This window comes from Cottoperca gobio, chromosome 9 (genome assembly GCF_900634415.1).
Source record: "Cottoperca gobio chromosome 9, fCotGob3.1, whole genome shotgun sequence".
In the NCBI taxonomy this organism is placed as follows: domain Eukaryota; kingdom Metazoa; phylum Chordata; class Actinopteri; order Perciformes; family Bovichtidae; genus Cottoperca; species Cottoperca gobio.
In genome coordinates, this window is record NC_041363.1 from 18,935,670 (window position 1) to 18,955,356 (window position 19,687).

The following is a 19,687-nucleotide window of genomic DNA, read 5'->3' on the forward strand; positions in this document are numbered from 1 at the left end:
TTTAAGGGTAAAATCATGTTTATGAGGCTTGTTTTAACTGTAATGATGTAAAGCATTTTGAAATTAAAACCTTTGTGTCCTCCTCTCTCCAAACTGAGTGTGACTGGTCTCTCGTGTTTAAAGGTTGTTTCAGATTCCACTGGGGACGACATAATGTCTAATGTTAAAGTTTCTCTTTTATTCTGCTCTGTTTTTCTTTGGGAGCCATTAAAAAGTCATCTGAGGATACGTTCACACTGCAGGCTTTAGTGCTCAATGTGAATGTATTGCTCAGATCGTGTGTGATCACTGTCCTGAACTGACCCACATGCACAAAATAAAAATAACAAAGATGTCCCACGCAGCACACTGTCATGTGGAAGTCAACATGGAGGCTACTGAAGTTAGCGTTGACATTTAAATTTATAAATTGATGTGCAGTGAAAGTCAGCAAATTTATGAGCAGATGATGAGGATGAGGATGAGGATGAGGTGGAGCAATGGAACTACTTCTGTACTGAGGTGTGTGTAATGGGGGCGTGGCTTAAATATTGCCAGTGCAGAAACGTGACGAATGTTAATGTAGAGTGACATAAAAAATGAGTTTATTTCAATATGACTGTTCAGAATGAGGTCGCATTGCAAAAAACTGACCTGTATCTGATTTCGATCACTTACACCACATATGAAATGAGCCAGGATAGCTGTTTCCTCCTGCTTCCAGTTTTTATCCTAAGCTAAGCTGATTGTCAGCTAGGTCTAGCTTCATATTTAGAGATGAAAGTGGTTCCCTAACTCTCATGAAAAAAGAAAAAAAACGTATTTCCCAAAATGTTGAACTATTCCTTTAACCATGTATGATCATTTATTTAATCAGGCAGGCATCGGGCCTGACACGGGCAGAAGTCAATCATAACCACTCACAGTTTTTTTATGTTGTCATAGTAAAATAATTTAGTTGTTATCATAAGAAAACATAAAAAGTTTTTTTCCAGGAAAATAAATGTCAGACTCTAAATGATAAGGACAGCAAACTTAAACCTTTATTATAGAATTGCACTGTTTCTAGAATCAGAGAGGGTAAATGGACATTTATTAATCTTACTCTAACTCTGGACTGATTTATGAATAAAACAGATGATGCACCCATAAACATAAAACACAGGTTGTTCAGTAAGAAAATAAATTAACGTGTATGAATAAAAAAAAAAACGGACAGCATAAGTTAACAAGCTCTTTTATTTTCCACTCTCCTCTCCTTTGGCACTCACAATGCCAGCTGTGGGTATGTTTGTTTTGTCTGTGTGTGTCCCCTTGTATTCATGCGTTAATTCTTTCTCTGTGTGTTGCCATCTCCACATCATGTCTTTGGCAGCTCTCGTGAGTCTATTTTGGCACTTTGCTACACAGCTCTGTGCCATGTGGACACACACACACACACACACACACACACACACACACACACACACACACACACACACAAAGTATACAGGAACAAGAAGCTACAAGAAACACAACAGAGGAGAGGATAAGAAAATGAAAATGAAAAAGACATTAAAGCATGACAAAAAGCTGCAAGAAAAGACAAAAAGGAACAGATTTTCTTAACACAAGACCAATTTTCTGACTGGACACAAATGTACAAGGTGGATGGTAAAAGCAACATACACTGATAAAAAATATCCTGCTTTATCTGCTTAAAAATAATTAATTTAATTGCATGAGATTATTATTTAGGTCAAGCAAGACTAGCGTGTGAACTATTCACATAAAATATATGTGCAAGTAAAATTAACTTAGTTTTAATTATGTAGATCAAGCAAGACTAGTATTTTGTAATTATGAAAGTGTTGTTACTTAAAACCACACGCAGTTGATTGGATAATTGAATACAGCTCCAGTTACCATTAAGATCTTTATAGGTCAAAGGACCCTATGGAAATTGTAGGGATTATTCTTATTCTTATTCTTATTCTTATTCTTCTTATTCTTCTTATTCTTCTTATTCTTCTTATTCTTCTTATCCTTATTCTTTTCCTTATTCTTTTCCACATTAAATCACATTTTTGAAGGTCTACACATGCTCCAAAACATGATTAAACTTGGCACAAAATTCAAACATGGTGAATATTTACGTGATATATGGGTCTTGCGCATGGGCGTGCCAGAATGGCTCAACCGCGCCACCTACAACGTACAAATATATTGGAGTTATATCAGCCATTTTGAATTTTACGCTGTCTTTCTAACATTTGAGGTTAGAACTCCTCTCAAATTTAGTCAGTACCATCTTAAGACCTTAACGATGAAAAGTTATCAAAATCGTGACTTTTCACAGAACGCCGTTGCCGTGGCATTGCAGCAATTTTGCAAATTTGGCCTCATAGTCATAGCGCTACCTACTGGTAACAGGAAGTTACAGGTTGTGTACTTTTACAACTTACTACTCGTAGCTTAAGCAGATCCATCTATAAATTTTGTTAGAAAAGCCTTAAGAGGTACCTCATGGGAAAAGTTGTACGTTTTTGTTTTGTGGCAGCGCGGCAAATTTGAATGCTTTGCCATGAACAAAGAAAGTGTTGTAAGTAAACTCTACATGGTCAATTCAACACGTTTGATGACGGTCCAGACCTGAAGACATCTAAAGGCCAATTTTGAATCATCGACACAGCGCCACCTACAGGCAGCGGGAAGTTACAGATGCTAAACTTTGGCGTACTGCTCTTAGCAGGTTAACCAGATCACCCTAATAGTCAGCTCAATGTTAAGACCTTCACCTTGGCAGACTGTGGAGCTTTCGCGTATTCGTGTAATGGCGTTGCCATGGCGACGCATCATTCGCCATGAAACAGGAAGTTGTGTTTTAGGGTCTAGGGATGCCTGAAAACAAACAAAACTTGGCACATGCATTAACAGTGATAACATGTGTTAACTGATAAAGTTATTGGGCTTGGGTGTGACAAGGGGACTCATTAGCGCCCCCTACAAAGCAGCCCTCACGGTACGTTTCACCTAGTTGTAAGACATTTGCTAGGCACGAGTATCACAGTTAGACTTGATAAATTGGCAATTGTCTAAATTCAACCGGAAGTTGAATTCAGTGTGACTTAAATGGGGTATTTTGCGAGCACTTTCAGGCTCTGTACTTTAACAAACTCATCCTACAGATTTCATCTGATCAACTTCAAATTTTGTCAGCATCATCATAAAGACCTTTTGGTCATGGCCCTTGCCGTGGCGTGCCGGTATTTACCATGAAACAAGAAGTTGGTGTAACTTGAACATATATTCTCCAATCTGCTCCAAATTTCTTATACTTGATAACAAACACACACATGCAAACATTGACTCATAGTCATAGCGCCACCTGTTGGCAACAGGAAGTCAGCCTTATGTGACAAACACCATTTGATTTACCTGAAAATTACATTGTATGGTCTACACATGATAAAGAGCAATACAATGTTTTTTTAAGTGTGTGTTATCTAGCACCATATAGTGGACACAGCAAGTGGTGCAAGAATCGTAGGTATGTCATTTCCAAGCACATCACACTCCATACAATACATCCAACATTTAACCGTGCGCCCGTTCTCCAATGCAATGCACTGCAGCTTCAACCAGCGTCCCGCCAGTACCCCGACGCACATGGATGTGCAAGGACTCATTCATTGCTACTTGCAGCTTTGATTTAAATCTGAGTCTGTGTCTGCTAAAGCATATACTATTTCAGTGCTATAATGGTTCTCACTGAGGGTGGTGAGAGATCATTCTTCAACAAAATCCTAATTGTGGTTTAAGAGTTTATCCTGAGGCCATATAAATCTCGTCCAGCGGTCTTGAACTTTGATGTTCTGAAAAAAGGTCAGAGCTATTTGGTCCAACGTGATCCACAACACTCACAGTTCCCGAACCCTCAGCTCCTCCCAATTTGCAATTATACTTGAAGAGACTTAATAAAACAAGATCCTTGTTTGTTGTGTAGATGTATCTAACAAGATTTCATTATCCACTCAATTAAAAAACATTTCAGTGCATAACGCTAACTGGTTAACCCTTACACAGCTAACTGCTCAGCTGTAAACAGACAAAAGCAGAACTCAGGTTTTTAATTCTACATTTCCATTGTCATAAACAAAAGTATACAATATATATTGATTTTGGACACTCAAAATACAAATTTTCTGCATAATATGTCATTTGAAAAACACATGGAAAAAAGATTGTAAGAAACAATTACAATGTTAACAACTTTAATGTCCCGCATTCTTTTTGTATTAGTAATTCAGAGTTCATCCCTCCGCAGTGAAATCTAATCATTATTTCTTGAGCCTGAATCTCCTCTGTTACTGACCTGAAAAGTTCCAAGCCTAAAACTTTCCAAATGCTGACAAAATGAACTAAAACTTGATTTTTCTTAAACGTTCTTTTGGGGCAGTCAACCATAGAGCAGAAGTAATTCAGCAAACCTGTGTTAGAGATGACAGACCTGGACAATGGCAACAGTGGTAGTTCAAGCAGAACCATTGTGCATTCCCTTGACTTCTGCTGTCTTATACCTTCACTGGAAACTGAACGCTGCCACAGTAACCAAATGCAGTTTTCACACTGATTTACACCTGTAATATAAAAATGATTTGGAGAAATAGTTTGAGGCACCAACAGTCTAACATCCTTTGATGTTAACAAGCGGTAAATCAGGTTTCAGAGAGAGAGGAAGATGAAGAGGGAGACGGTGCGATGGGGGAAGGAGGGGGAGGCGGAGACAAAAGAAAAAGAGAGGGTCAAGAGAGGGAAATAGTGGATGTTGGGGGAGATATAAGGAAAGTTAAAGGGAGAGAAGAAAGACTGAAATTGAAAAGAGGAAGCAAAGAGGAGAAGGGTTGGGCACCTTTCCTTTTATGTTGGGGATCGGAAGCAGAGAGAAGAAAGTAAAATTGAGAGAAATTAAAAGGTGAGAGCAGATAGAGAGGAAACGGTTTAGCTCTTATGTACAAAATGTTAACCTCTTTTGAGATCAAAGAGTTTCATGAGGAAGCCAGACAAAATATCACACCACACAAAGTTTGTGTCGGTGCTGTGTGTGTTTGTTTGCTGTGTGTGCTTGTTTGTGTTTATCAGGGAAATGGGAAATTCTGACCCTGATCCAGCTGGAGATCGACAATAATCAGCCGGAACCCGACGTAAAACCTGAAATCAATATTTGAATGTAAAAACTCACAAATGTTCATCATAACCTCAAGAGCCAGACACGTTCTCAAGCTTCCATCTTCTTCTCCTTACATATTTGATTATTTTACTATTGAATAGCTTTTCAACACACAGCTTAGAATGTTAGCTAATGCTAACTGGCAACTCGTGCTCACACCATGACAATAAAATACATAACATATTTTAAACACTGTATGATGTTACTCCCCCCCAGGTTGCTAAGCCCCCCAAATAATTAGAAATATACAGAATATGACGTGTTAAAGGTTCCAAAACATACAAAGTCAATTGTTAATTAATAAGGTTGAGACAAAAAAAGTGCATGAATTTCTCTCAGGAAAATGAAGGCTTTGGGAAGTAGACAAGAAATACACAAATTCTACAGTTTTTGCAGAAAGCGGGACTGAGGGGGAAAAAACATTGAAAGGTAAGGCAGGCTGACAGTGTGAGGCAGAAAGACAGTGGAAGTCGAACAAAAGGAGTTCATGTTAAATGTAAGGCTAATAATGAAAGAGGAAGGGGTCAGGAGAAAGAATAAAGTGCGCAGGATAAATGCAGCGTGGAGAGATGAAAGATAGATTAAAAGGGAATGAGAAAGGGGGGGAGGAGAAGTTATAAACATGCCAGGAAATAAAAAAGAATAAGGAATAATGAGGGGGAGGAATAGAGAGAGAAATAAAATGACAGTACATTTATTTAATACAGTTTTGCAGTAATTGGTATGATTTAATATGTACCCTAATTATAGATTTTACCTTTGTATATATGGATACTTTTAGTTATTAGTATTCTTTATACAAATATACAATCATAGCTTTGAAGCCTGTACATGCAGAGGATCAAGGCAGTAAAAGTAGCATTTTCTAGATAAAAACATTAAGATATTATATCAATATATATCAATATATATATATAATATATAGGCTACTGTATACATACAGTATAGCATATAATATATAGGTTACTTTATACATACAGTAGAGCACAACGACTTAAACGAGCGAAAATCACAATACGCCTATATTAATGATCACTTTCCTTCTTGCATGAATCCATTGTTAGTAAAACACATGAGATGATTTGTCCAAAATATGTCGTCTCAATCAGTCACACAGTCAGACAAGAAAATGAAACTGAGTAAAATGAGTCCTTTCCGTTGTTTTGCCTGTCATATTGTCTTAAAGAGTGCTGTCCACTTTCTGAGAAACAACCATAATAATCCAGCGTCTACACAAATGTTTTGCACTTCAATAGCAATTGAATAAGAATCATAATGTTCTAAAACTATGGGAAAACACATAATGGGGCTTTTAAGGACCATACGTAACTTCAGTCAGGTTGATAAAGAGAAAACATTTTCGATTTTCACACAGACTTGATGGTCTATAAAAACTGAAAGATAAACACATGAATGGTTTTACACACAATCTGATGCAGTCTACAGTGTTTTAATACTAACAAATCTGTATTTTATTTCTGTTTTAACACAGCATGATTGGGCAGTTATGATGTCACATTTAAGACACTGAATGATTATTCCATATGCAAATTAACTCTGAATAATCCCAATTAGTAGTCTGGAGAAATCCCTGTTTACTCACTGCTGGTTCACCATCCATTATTTTAAAGTGAAGGCAATGTTCAGTTGTGATGGACTCATGTGTTAAAGATGTTGGGTTAAACATCTGATATAAATGTAAAAAAGAATTGTGTGATTCTATATTAATTACTGTAAACAACAAGACCATAGTTTAGATGACTGATAGTCTCTAATTTCATCAGTGTTGTTAAATGTAAGACTATATTTCTCATAATCCCTCTCACACATTTTTTATAACAGAGCTCTTTTCCTAGATCCATTGGCACACAGTTAAAAATGCAGTACAAAGGTTGGCAGTATTCTCGTGGGTGGGCTTATGTGTTTAAAGCAATTATACTAATGTCTTAAAATTAATGTGATTTACTGGTTTCAGAATGTTTCACATTTAATACATTGCATCAGATTGGTGGAGGTCACATGAGCTCCCTGGGTATTCACAAACCCAAAATGCCACAGATGTGGCAGGAAGATGCTCCAGAGGCATATTATTAACCTTTCTTTCTCGGGCACTTGGCAAAACAGTGTTCCAAAGTGCTTTACAGGATGAATAAAAGTGTAAGCAATCAGTGACAAAATATCTTACTGGCTTCAAGAGCACGAATGTTCTGATGAAAACTCGCTCCGGGCTGTGCTTAATAAATGCACAACAAGGGCTGCATCTGTTTCTGCGAGAATCACCAAGTTAAGTCTGTGTGAGGTCACTTAGAAATGTCAGACTCCACATGCATGTTGTCCCAAACTAAACCCAATTCTCCTCTTTTGCTTTTGTCCTCTTTTCAGGTTTCCCCAAACTGTGACCAGGTTTTGGTGAACGGTAAAGAAATGCGCGGCCGGCAGTCCTTGGCAGTCAACTTCACCTACCTGCACCTATCTGCTCAGCTGCAGCTCACCGTCTGGGTGCCCAAGCTACCTCTGCAGATAGACGTGTCAGATACTGAGCTGAGCCAGGTTAAAGGCTGGAGGGTACCAATCATCACTAACAAGAGGTGAATTACCTGTATGACCTTCAAGGGTCAGTGTGTAGTATTTGGGGGAATATATTAAAAAGAGGGGTGTGACATAGAGTACTTTAATTTTTCACAAACGTGATGTCTGTTTCCAATATAAAGATCTCTATATACAGATTGTTATATACAGAATGTGGTTCAGACAGTCCAGGCCGGTGTCGCTAGCTTAGCAACATTTCCACTGACACTAAAGTACGGCGCTGTCGGGCCGTCGTGGGTATTTTGGCTTTACCTTTGTACAACGGGAGGAAGTGGAGACACGTCATCCATCTATACATACAGTCTGTGGGTGGGAAGACTGTGAGGGATCTTCTTCTATCATCTCCAGCTCTGTCACCTACTTCTGGCTGGCAGTCTACAATAAAACACAACCGATACTAGATTTTGAGGCCAATACTAATTTCTGTAAGCCTATAAAAACATGTTTAAGTGTGTGTGTCTCTTGGCCTTGTTTTGAGAGGGACATTTTACAGTTGGCAAATATATATATGTGCTTTCTGTTGTTAATTATCAGCTGACATATCATATCACATTGACTAATATTTCTGCAATGGGCTCATATCGTTTAATATATTGTCTCGGCTGAGTTATTTGTCTTGCTATAGTAGTCTATAACCTATATTGTCCCAAGAGAGGGGAGCTGGTAACATGGTAAAATAAGATGATTAAACAGATTAAAATAGGAAAGAAAAAAGGAATAAAGTAAATGTATTAAATGTATGTATCACAAAAGGCATTTTTTGTTGTTAAAGTGTTACATATTGCTCTTTTATAAACTAAGGAAAACCTCTGACTGATCCAAGACCACACAAGAGCATACACCAGCAACAACATAACTGAATATGCAAAAAGTATTATTAATACAAAAACGAAAATCAAGGATCTCCTCTCACCCTCCCTATGTTGTGGTAGCTGTGCTTTTAGTATAAAGTAATGTGTTAGAGCAGAAACACAAATAACGCAGATATACCCTGAACTTGGACTACAGCTCTCGGCCCATGCACTGCTTGAAAGCAGCGAAAGCACATTGTTTCTTCCACAAAGAGTACACTGAGTTCAGCATGTGAGATTAAAAAAATGAAGAAAATAAAGAGATTGTATGAGTCATTGTTGCATGTAATTTTGTTTTATGATAAATCTTATGATTTGTGTATATGCGTGTGTTTCTTTGCGACTGAGAAAGAAATGAAAGAATAAACCGAAGCAATGTGTGAATGTGAATGTCCTTTGTCTTTGTGTGTGTGCCTGTGTGATATAGTGCTTATTGAATGGAGCAGTTGAGAGCCCATATCGTTCCAGCCAGTCTATAATTTCCTATGAGGTCAAGGCCTGTCTGGCTATACTGATGACAACTATTATGGCTTTAGCATCATTGCTTTGAAAGAGGCATCAGTCACTTAAACACACACACACACACACACACACACACACACACACACACACACACACACACACACATATGCATGCACTCTCTCAAAAGGTAGACAATGCAAGTGGGGGACTGTGTGTGAGTGTGTGTGTGTGTGTGTGTGTGTGTGTGTGTGTGTGTGTGTGTGTGTGTGTGTGTGTGTGTGTGCGTGTGTGTGTGTAAGAAGGGTGATGTAAAGAAAGAATTGATGTAGGACAGACTATAATCTGGCACTGTAGCATATAACCTGTAAAAGTATCTTCAGGGCATTTATCTTGTATCTACCCTGCAGTATAAAATCCCAGATGGATATTATACTGTAGAACCAAATTGTTGTATGAGAAAAAACATTTTTTAAACCAACTCCATAACAATTTATTATTTATTTTCCACAATTCTTAAAATATATATTTTTTTATGCCTGTGTATTTAGTAACAGGGAATCACTAAAATGCAGCTATTCTTAATGAATAAAAGTCAAGAATAACAATAATTAATTTTAGCTGCAGATCCAGAAATAAATGTAAAATATGTCTTAACCTTATAAACTGAGATTATGTGACACCGCACATACTTTAATGAGAAATCCAATTTTACCCTTGATTGTCTATCACTGTCTATTCAGATTTGTATTTAATAAAATAGAAGCTTTGGTAGAAATATGTTCTTCTTGTGTGCGATATTTTTATTTTTGCTGTATTCTATTACTTCTAGTTTCCCTCTTTTTCACAGAGTCCATCATGTTAACCAAAAATCTTTCAACTGATTGGCATTTAAACTTTTGTGTATTTCCTCTGAGGTTGGAGCTGTGACTTGCAGTACGCACACCAAGCATGTGACAAAACTTCTACATTGGCTACATTTGGGTTCAGCTGTGCTGTGTGGTACATGTACCAAAAAGCTTTTAATAATATAGAGAAGGGAAGTGTAAGCAAGAAGTAGCCACATTTAAATATACAGCCTCCAACTTAGTTTCCTGAACTCAAATTCAGAGTCACAATGGGGAAACTTGATAACAGTATACACTTACTAACTTGTTACACACACACACCCAGTTGAAAGTCAGCTAAAATATACATTCTTTCTAAGGTTATAAAAAACCCTTTCCTAATGGTCTATGTGTCTTTTCTCTCTGCCTCCATGCCTGCCTGTTTGTGTGCCTCTATGTTTGATTGTGCATTTCTGTGTGTGTGTGTGTGTGTGTGTGTGTGTGTGTGTGTGTGTGTGTGTGTGTGTGTGTGTGTGTGTGTGTTGTACTTCAATTCCCCATCTTGCCACCCTTCCAGTCTGTTCTGCTGGACCTATTTTTCAATTTTACCAATTTCTGCTCAGATAGCCACCAACCCGTGTGCACACACAGACACAATCAGACACACACACACCACACACACACACACACACACACACACACACACACACACACACACACACCTCCATCTCCCCTAACACACAGAGTGAAACACAAGCATTATTAGGCACACACTCTGGGCACTACTGGAAGACTGGGAAACGGAGAGTTTCACACTCCGGAACAGTTATAGGACACATATGTAGTTTGTGTGTGTGTGTGTGTGTGTGTGTGTGTGTGTGTGTGTGTGTGTGTGTGTGTGTGTGTGTGTGTGTGTGTGTGATTGTATGATCCAGTGTGGGCCTGCTTGCATGTGGTATTCTGTAGATATTATACAGAGGGAGGCAACGAAGAGAGAATGTGTGTTCTTTGTGTGTCTCTGTACAGTATGAGAGAGAAAGAGAGATCCTCCACTCGTCCTCCAATCCTCCACACACTAGTGTATTCAAAGTATTCTCACATTTATTTTGTTTATTTGTGATTATTCAACCTCCTGAGCTGTGGAATTACACCAACTATATACTTTTCATATTATTGTTATATATTTTTATATATATATATAATTTTTCATTTTTAACACAATGTTTGTTTTATTAGGAAGTGCACAGTAGGCGACAAATGGAAAAGATGTTAAAATGACGCCACAGAGATTACTTGCAAAGATGAATTTAGATTTAGATACAGATTGTTAATGCTAATTGTAGAACTACTGCTGTGTTTTTTTCTTTATTTAACAAAATAAAGAAGTTTTAATATGCAGCTGGTTGAAAAGTAGGCTTGTCTTTTATTCAGTTGTTTTTAAAATATACTAAGCTTACAAAAAAGTATTTGTAGTAGACATACAGGAAAGAGGTTTTTTAAACCAGGCAGCAACCTCCGGTTGCCTTAAACTTGCATTCTTTTGAGAGGCCAACATGGGGTGACTCCTCTTGTTGAAAAAGTCTATGGTATAAACTCATGAAAGCCACTCCAACAACAAAGACTTGGTCAAATTCAAGTTTATTTATAGAATATAGCTTGATAGAGTGATAAAACAATTTTATAACATAAAAAACACATTCTGACACATTCAGAAATTAGAATTATATTCTATTATAATCCCCTGTTGAACTGAATCAACTTGTATGTCATCTACGGATTGATAGTATTCAGTGTAAAATGGAGTCCACAGTGTTTATGTCATCAGGACAAAATTAAATATAGAGTGGTGTGTCATCTGCATAGCTATGATAACATATGTTTTGTTTGCTGGTGATAGAGCCAAACAGAAGCATACAGAGATCAAACAGGAGTGGTCCAGTACTTGATCCCTGTGGGACTTCATACAGTATGTCAATTTTAGGAGAGGTAGATGCTCTTAAGGAAAAAGCAAAGTTGTCATTTTTTAGGGCACAAAGCAGTGGAGAACACCGATAGAAAACACCGAACAGAAATATGTTTTAGTGTCAGTTCTGTTGTAATAATTATGACATTAAGAACCTATACATAATATGTTTCATTGCTGTGTTGGGACAAAAAAAACTCTTACTGTAGCAAACATTTATTTTCTTTGACTGAGAATATAACCTGTAGCAAAGACTAGTAGATTACCTGGAGCTGGGTGTATAAAATGGCATTTAATTACCAGATAATCTCACCCTCTCTTCTCTCGTTCTCCTTCTGTCACATTTATCTCTTTTCCTCCCAGACCTACCAGAGACAGTGAAGATGATGAGGATGATGAGAGAAAGGGCAAAGGTTGCACCCTACAGGTATTACTTGATTGGGTTTCATAGCACACTTTTTAAGATTGTTCTTTAATCTTTTTCCTCAATGTCAATATCTCTAGGAGACAATTAGAGCGGTCCTATCACATGCTGAGAATATAATGTGACTTACTGTTTGTAATTGTTAGCTTTAGTTGCTTTGAGATACTGAGCAGGATTATTGTGGACTGTTTGTTTTATTAGTCAACGCACAAGCTAACACAGTGAAATAAGAGCCCATTGTGTAGTTAAGCATTAGAGTCTGATTTGAACTTTCTCTCGATTTTTCAGTACCAGTTCGCCTTGGTGCGAGTCCTCACACATTTTGTCGCAGAACCTTCAGACCCTGGAGGACAGATGGTCTACATGTTGGGTGCGGACTGGCAAGCTGATATTACTCATTTGGTCTTGGACCAGCTAAAGGTAGATTTACACAAATACTCACACGTACACCAAATCCTCCTTGAAGGAATAGTTCAACATTTTGTCAAATATACAGTACTTACTTGAGTCAGATGAGAAGATTAATACCACTTTCATGTCCAAGATTGTTATAGATCTTCTCATCAAACATTCAAGATAAAAGGTGTATGTTTCACAAAATGTTGAACTTTTCTCTTAACTCTTGGATAATAGTTCAAACAAGTAATTGTATGTTATACTAATCCGATAAATGCACAAAAGCCTAAAAGTTAAATATGAACAAATTGATTGAACTTGTCGTGAATGACAGCTGATTCTTTGCTCCACAGGTAGAAGATCCTCGCATTGCCAGACTGATAGATGGAAGAATCTTGATTGGGCGAGACCTGGGGATTACCACTATACAGGTGTGTATCCTGTGTTCTACTCTCACATTATTTTAAAACTACTTTAGTTGATATTATCCTCCCATAGCACAAAACAACTCACTCTAATTGAACCAGTGTATTCTTATCGCAACCTGAGAATGCCAAATAACATATACAATTAAAATGAAACTTTAAAAAACTATTCTCATGTGGTTTTGAAGATTGTCATTTTGATTTAATTTTTTATGTAAAATTTAGAACTAGACTAACTCTGGTGTACCATTTACTAACTATAAAGCATCCCAGTATCAGTGTTTAAATTGCATTTTAAGGATTCAGAAAAAACACTCAACATCCGCAATGCATTCATCACCTGTTTTACAACAAGTTTAGAGAAAGACAATTGAAAATATATGAATATGTGAAGAGCTGTGTAATTTGTCAACTCACTTTGCAGCCATAAGCACTCCAGTGATGTAAATATTATCCTCTCTTTCTTCCTCTCCTCTTCCTCTCTTCCAGTTAAAAGCCTCGCCTGCTAGCTTGTTACACAATTAGCCACATTTAACTGTCGGATTTGGCCCTGACATCTCAGTGTGATGTTCAGCAATTGCACACAGACACACACACTCGCACACTTGCTGAATTCCAATAAGCTGGCCCATTGTAACTGAATGTGACAGTGGAGCACAGTTTTGTGGCTTACTGTCTTACATTACTGGTACACTCTTATATAGCAGGGCTGAGGCAAAAAAACACATATGTCCCAGTAGTATTCAATAGAGTTTTTGTTATTCTTTCATATTCTGTTACATATCCATCTTTCGTGTAACAATATATAAAATATATATTTTTATAATTCAGGTTCAAATTTCATTCTAAGGCTTAATTTGTAATGTAAGCGCTTAGAATCTAAGCGCTTACATTTGCATGATTGCTCTAAAGAGTATGTTGTGCGTTTATCTACCTATATCTTGGGGATTTTGGGGAACAGCTGAGTGTATGTTTGCATCTGTCCCACTGGGGACTGCTTGCATGCATGCACACAGACACACACAGACACACAGACACACACACACACACACACACACACACACACACACACACACACACACACACACACACACACGCAGATGCACGCACACAGACAGCTGTGCTCTGTTTGGGAGCCAGGAAAGAGAATTTACCCAGCATTCCCATTGAGATGCCAGAGTCGACAGCCGTCATTTGATAGTTTGACATTTCAATTTTACCCCCCCAGCTCCGTCTCCCTGAGTCTCGCCTCTTCCTCTCCTCCCCATCTCTCTCTCCTTTCTCCCCCCCAGTCTCTCTTTCTCGCCCTCTTATTCTCTGCCTGTCTTGAAGAGCAATCCCAGAGCTGTCAATCATTGCATTTTGTTAGCTCGTTGAGGGTGGGATTGAGTTTGACGTCCCGACACGTTCGCTGAGAGATTTTCTTTGTACACCAATCAGATCTGGCTGTCCTCCTGTCGCAGGCGGAGTAGCACACCACAGTCTATCTGCTGCTCCCTCTCTACATCTGTACCCCAATCTCTTTTGCGCTCCTTCTTTCTGCCCCCTCTCACTTTCTGTCCACCTCTATTTGTCATTGTCTCTCTCTCTGTGACACATACTCCATTTATTTTTCTGTACCTCGCTGGCCGTCTCTCACTTACGCTCTCTCTCTCTCTCTCTCGTCTCTTTTCATTTACTTTTTTTTTAGTTCTTTAGTTTTGGCCTTGTGTTTGTTTATTCTAAACTGTCTTGCTGACACATTGGAGCACAGCTGGGAGGCAGATAGGAACACTGTGTGTGTGTGTGTGTGTGTGTGTGTGTGTGTGTGTGTGTGTGTGTGTGTGTGTGTGTGTGTGTGTGTGCGTGTGTGTGTGTGTGCAGGTGTGTGTAGGTGTGTGTGTGTGTGTTGATGTTTGTGTGATTCCACTACTTAGCGTGTGTTGCATTCTGTCAGTGCAATAATAGCAGCCATGTTTGCAAAACAGCATTTTCTTTACACAGACAATATTAGTATCGTCAGCTTTCACAGGTCTGTGTCAGGTCAGGTGTGTGTTTTGTGAGTTTGTTAGTTTCCTAACTTAAACAGATAGTGCCAGTCTATGTGACCCAAAGCACTGTGGTGTCAATGTTAAACACTTCACTTAATAATCACTGAGACAACAAAAGCTCTTTTAATGCACCTCTCTCCTGTACGGTCTTTCAGAGTTTTCCTAGTGTGTACGTTCTAATTTCCTACAGCTTGATGCAGCATGATCAACTGGATGTTGTTGTTCCCATTAATGTTATTTTGACAAAATTCGAGACACAAGCTGTCATTCCATCAGCTTGTCAGTAATGTGAAGTATACTTGGAGTTTGCAGCTGGTGAACAACACTGGAGGTTAGAGCAAGAAATGTAAAGCTTCCACAGAAAGTCTTTTTAATAAAAGCTTTTAGGAACTGACATTGGATAAAATTACTTTTGTGCATATAGACGAGCAAAAACGTTTGAACTGTAAATGTCCTTTTACAATAATCATGTGATCTTTCGTTGCAGGTTCTTTCCCCGCTGTCCGACTCTATCCTGGCAGAAAAGACTGTGACTGTGTTGGATGACAAGGTAAATAAAATAACATGTTAAATTATTTTATATATTTAGGATGTAGGTCCCTTTTATTGGTATGTGTTATAATATTGTTTTGTTTGTCTAGGTGACCATCACTGATCTCGGAGTCCAGCTAGTTGCATCTTTGTCACTCAGCATGACAGCGAGTCCAGGAAATTACCAGGCTATACAGCTAACGACTACAGCTACAGACCTGCTACACACACCCAAACAGGTAGGAGATATTATAGCAATGCAAACACACACACACACACACACACACACACACACACACACACACACACACACACACACACACACACACACACACACACACACACACACACATCTCCATCTCTGCAGGGTTGTAATATCAGATTTTCCGGGTGTGACTTGCACATGCAGACACTCACTGCCTTTGGGTTTGTATCACGCAGATACACAGCCACACGCACTTATGGACTACATCTTAAGCTGTTTCCATCCCTACAATAATACCCCCGAGGTTGTAATAATAGAAGTTAAACAATAATTCTATGCTGCGAACATCACATCGCTGATATCTCTCCCATAATCAGTTTCTAATTAGGAGTGCGTAAACTTCCAGGCTACAGCACTACTTAGCTACAGTTACAACCACCTAAAGGTCTGCAGTAGAATAAATACTATACATTGTTAGCTAGAACCACATGAAGGCAGTAAGTGTTTTTTGACAATGCTCAACTTGTTATATTTGTCCAACAAAATTGAAATGATGAATTCACATTTTGATATCATTTTTCTCCACTTTTGCTTTGTTACTTGGTGCACACCCTCACAATATGTATAGAAAAACACAAAACAAACATACTCACCCACATGCATACTACATATATTGCAAAGCTACCATGTCACAAGCTATTCTTAACTCTCTAATCACATTGCCAAAGGCTATTTTATCACACTATCTTAAGCTATTATCCCTCATACCCTCTTTCCCCTCCCCACCTTCCCTTCTCGCTCCTTCTCTTTATGTTTTTTTATCAAACAATACCCCACATACAGATTCTATCCAAGGGCTAATTGGACGAGAAGCAGCTCATTAAGATGAAAATACAGATCTGATATTCCCTTTTATTCAAACGTTTATTTTTCTTCTTTTTCTATCCATCTGTTTTTATCTATATCATACACCATTACCTGTGGAAAGATGATGCGGCTATGGAGAGGAAAAGTAAGGAGGAGAAGAAAATAGAGTGAAAAGAAGTAAAAAAAAACAGAAGACCAGGGGGGGAAAGAGAACTACAATTTAATGTGAAAATGGAGGGAGGGAAAGAGTTTTGTTCCTCACGTTGGAGCTTAATTACTTTTGTAGCTAGGTTTTTTCTACTTTATACCTACACATTCTTCTCTGTGTTCTGATTAAAGAAAGCAAAGGGTTTTATCAAGGGAAATTAGTGAGGCACGATCAGACAAGCAGAGAAAAATACATTCTCTGCTGAACTCTGTTTTTATTTATGGGATAGCTTCTGCTGGAAGAAGAGTGTTGACAAAAAAAAGGTTTTTTTTCATCTCCCAAATATTTGTGATGGAGACTAGAGAAAGATACATGTCAGAAAATGTGTCTGTACACAAAAATAGTTTTCAATTATCAATGTCTACATATTTGTGTGTGTGTGTGTGTATGTGTGTGTGTGTGTGTATATGTGTTAGTGTGGAAAGATGGGTGTGTAGATGTGTCTCTTTGTGGCTCTTTCCATGAGTAACAACATGGTATTTATTTCCTTTGTATCGGGGATGCAAACAGTTGAATCATTACACTTTCAAGCTACCAAGGCCAACACCACTGAATGTCTTTTGTAATAACCGCGTTAGCACATATTTATACTTGGTAAAAATGTTTACGTTGGTATGACAAGTTATAAAAGTTCTGATATTATTTAAGGGTATAGAACAGTTAGTTAGCATTTGTGCCGTAAAAGGTTTTAGTGTGCGTAGCCAAAATATGTTTCGACAACGTGGGGAGAAGAAGTTACAAAGAAGTCTTGCATGGTTGGAATCTATTAACATATTTGACCGTGTGATATCATGTGAAGAGAACGGATTATAGCGCATTGGAACATCAATAAAGTTGGTAATGGACCAGTTGATCTGTAAATTGAAAATGAATCACATGCTGTGATAATGTAATCTATGCTAAAATGAACCCTTCAAGTTTTCCAGTACATTGGGTCTTCACAGAAAAGTTGAAGTTCAGTGGAACACGGGTCAGAACTGAAGTACTTTGCAGACTATTCATAATTGATATTGATATTTGAACATGACTTTTCATTATAATTCATCATCATAGCCCAATCAAGAAATATTGAAGGGTCTGTGTTAATATCCAAAACATTATAAATACACTTTTCTTCATGTGATGTATGTGATGTCTCTTTCAGGAAGCAGCGATCAGTGCCTGGATCCAGTACAGTGACGGTTCAGTGACTCCACTTGATGTTTATGATCCCAAAGATTTCCTCCTATCGGCTGTGTCATTGGATGAAAATGTCATCTCCATAACCAATCAGGTACTAACCATTAGAAGTTTTCTTTATCTGACTAATGGTTTACAGCTGTGTAAAATGTGCCAGAAACAAAAACCATGGACTTTTGACTGATACGTATTTTCAGGAATCACTTTGCCGATTTGTGGCAAAAGTGACAGTATTGTGTCCAAAGCAGTTGGACTGTTTACCTTCACATTGTTTCTATTTTCTATTAGGAGCAACACTGGCCTATTATAGTGGCAGAGGGTGACGGACAGGGAGCACTGGTTCGTGTGGAAATGGTTATTTCTGAGACCTGCCAGAAATCCAAAAGGAAGAGTGTGCTGGCATCTGGAGTTGGCAATGTAATAGTGAAGTTTGGAGCAAAGAGTGAAGAAAGAGGTGTGAATGGAAGAGGGGGACAGGGTGACGGAGGAGGGACGGACAACAGCACCAGCGAGCACCAAACAAAAGACGGAGGAGAGTGGAAGTCCAACAGTGCAGTAGTGGATCGAGAGGAAGGAGCCATGAGGAAGGTGGGGGTGAACAATAGATGGATAAATATTTTTCCAATTTATTGACAGTGCAATCAGTAAAATAGATAATTAGCTAAACCAGTACTGGATTGTTTGACTGTATTCTTATGGAGCTCAATGGGAGGAGAATGAAATGAACACTGACAGCAATGATTGTCATATCAATTTCAATCTCAAATGTTATTAGTAACATGAGTCAGAAATATTCAGCTTTTTAATCCACTATAGTTGATTATAAAATACTGTATCTTTGGTCAATGCACATTATAAAAACGTACTTTAAATCAAAATTGATAATACAATTGTGTATTAATGAAAGATTGTATAACAATAATATAATATATAATACAACAAACACCACATGCAAAAAACACCACCAATGTAAAAGTAGCGAAATAACCCCAACCCAATAATTAACATTATAATGAACAAAGAAACTTGGAATTATTATTTTTTAAATATGTTTTTAACTATCTCTGTTTTATTTTCCATTAATCAGGTTAGCACAACGACCAAGAGCACAGTAATCCACCGTGCTTCAGGTGGTAAAGCTGCCAATGGAGGTAGCAGCAGCAGCCAGGGCGGAGGCCCCAGCCAAGCAGGGGACTACAGTAGCCTCCCAGCACAAGTGGAGGTACCAGGCACTGGGGATAGTGAGCTGACTCAGACCACGAGAGGGCTTTCGGACCTGGAGATTGGAATGTATGCCCTTTTGGGTGTATTCTGTCTGGCAATACTGGTCTTCCTCATCAACTGTGTCAGCTTTGCTTTCAGGTAAAACCCTGTTATAATTCAGGACTCAACTGTTTTCTTTATTTGAAGGAAACTCAGCAACTCAAGTGTGTGGGTAGATTAAATTATGAGGCATTCACCCATTATCACCACAGTTCAGAAATCTCAGTTTGGTCCAACATTTGAGCCTGAAAAGCTTGGACACTAAGCACCTGGCATTGGCAG

General features: G+C 38.2%; 1 protein-coding gene across 1 annotated transcript in view; it reads left to right on the plus strand.

The window, feature by feature from the left end:
* Window positions 1-19,687, plus strand: part of LOC115013078 (transmembrane protein 132D) — a 211,007-nt gene that overhangs the window by 186,685 nt on the left and 4,635 nt on the right. The window contains 9 exon segments of the mRNA XM_029439060.1: window positions 7,571-7,776; window positions 12,241-12,304; window positions 12,590-12,721; window positions 13,051-13,128; window positions 15,640-15,702; window positions 15,794-15,922; window positions 18,108-18,236; window positions 18,431-18,730; window positions 19,230-19,504. Coding sequence (XP_029294920.1) covers window positions 7,571-7,776; window positions 12,241-12,304; window positions 12,590-12,721; window positions 13,051-13,128; window positions 15,640-15,702; window positions 15,794-15,922; window positions 18,108-18,236; window positions 18,431-18,730; window positions 19,230-19,504 — 1,376 coding nt within the window.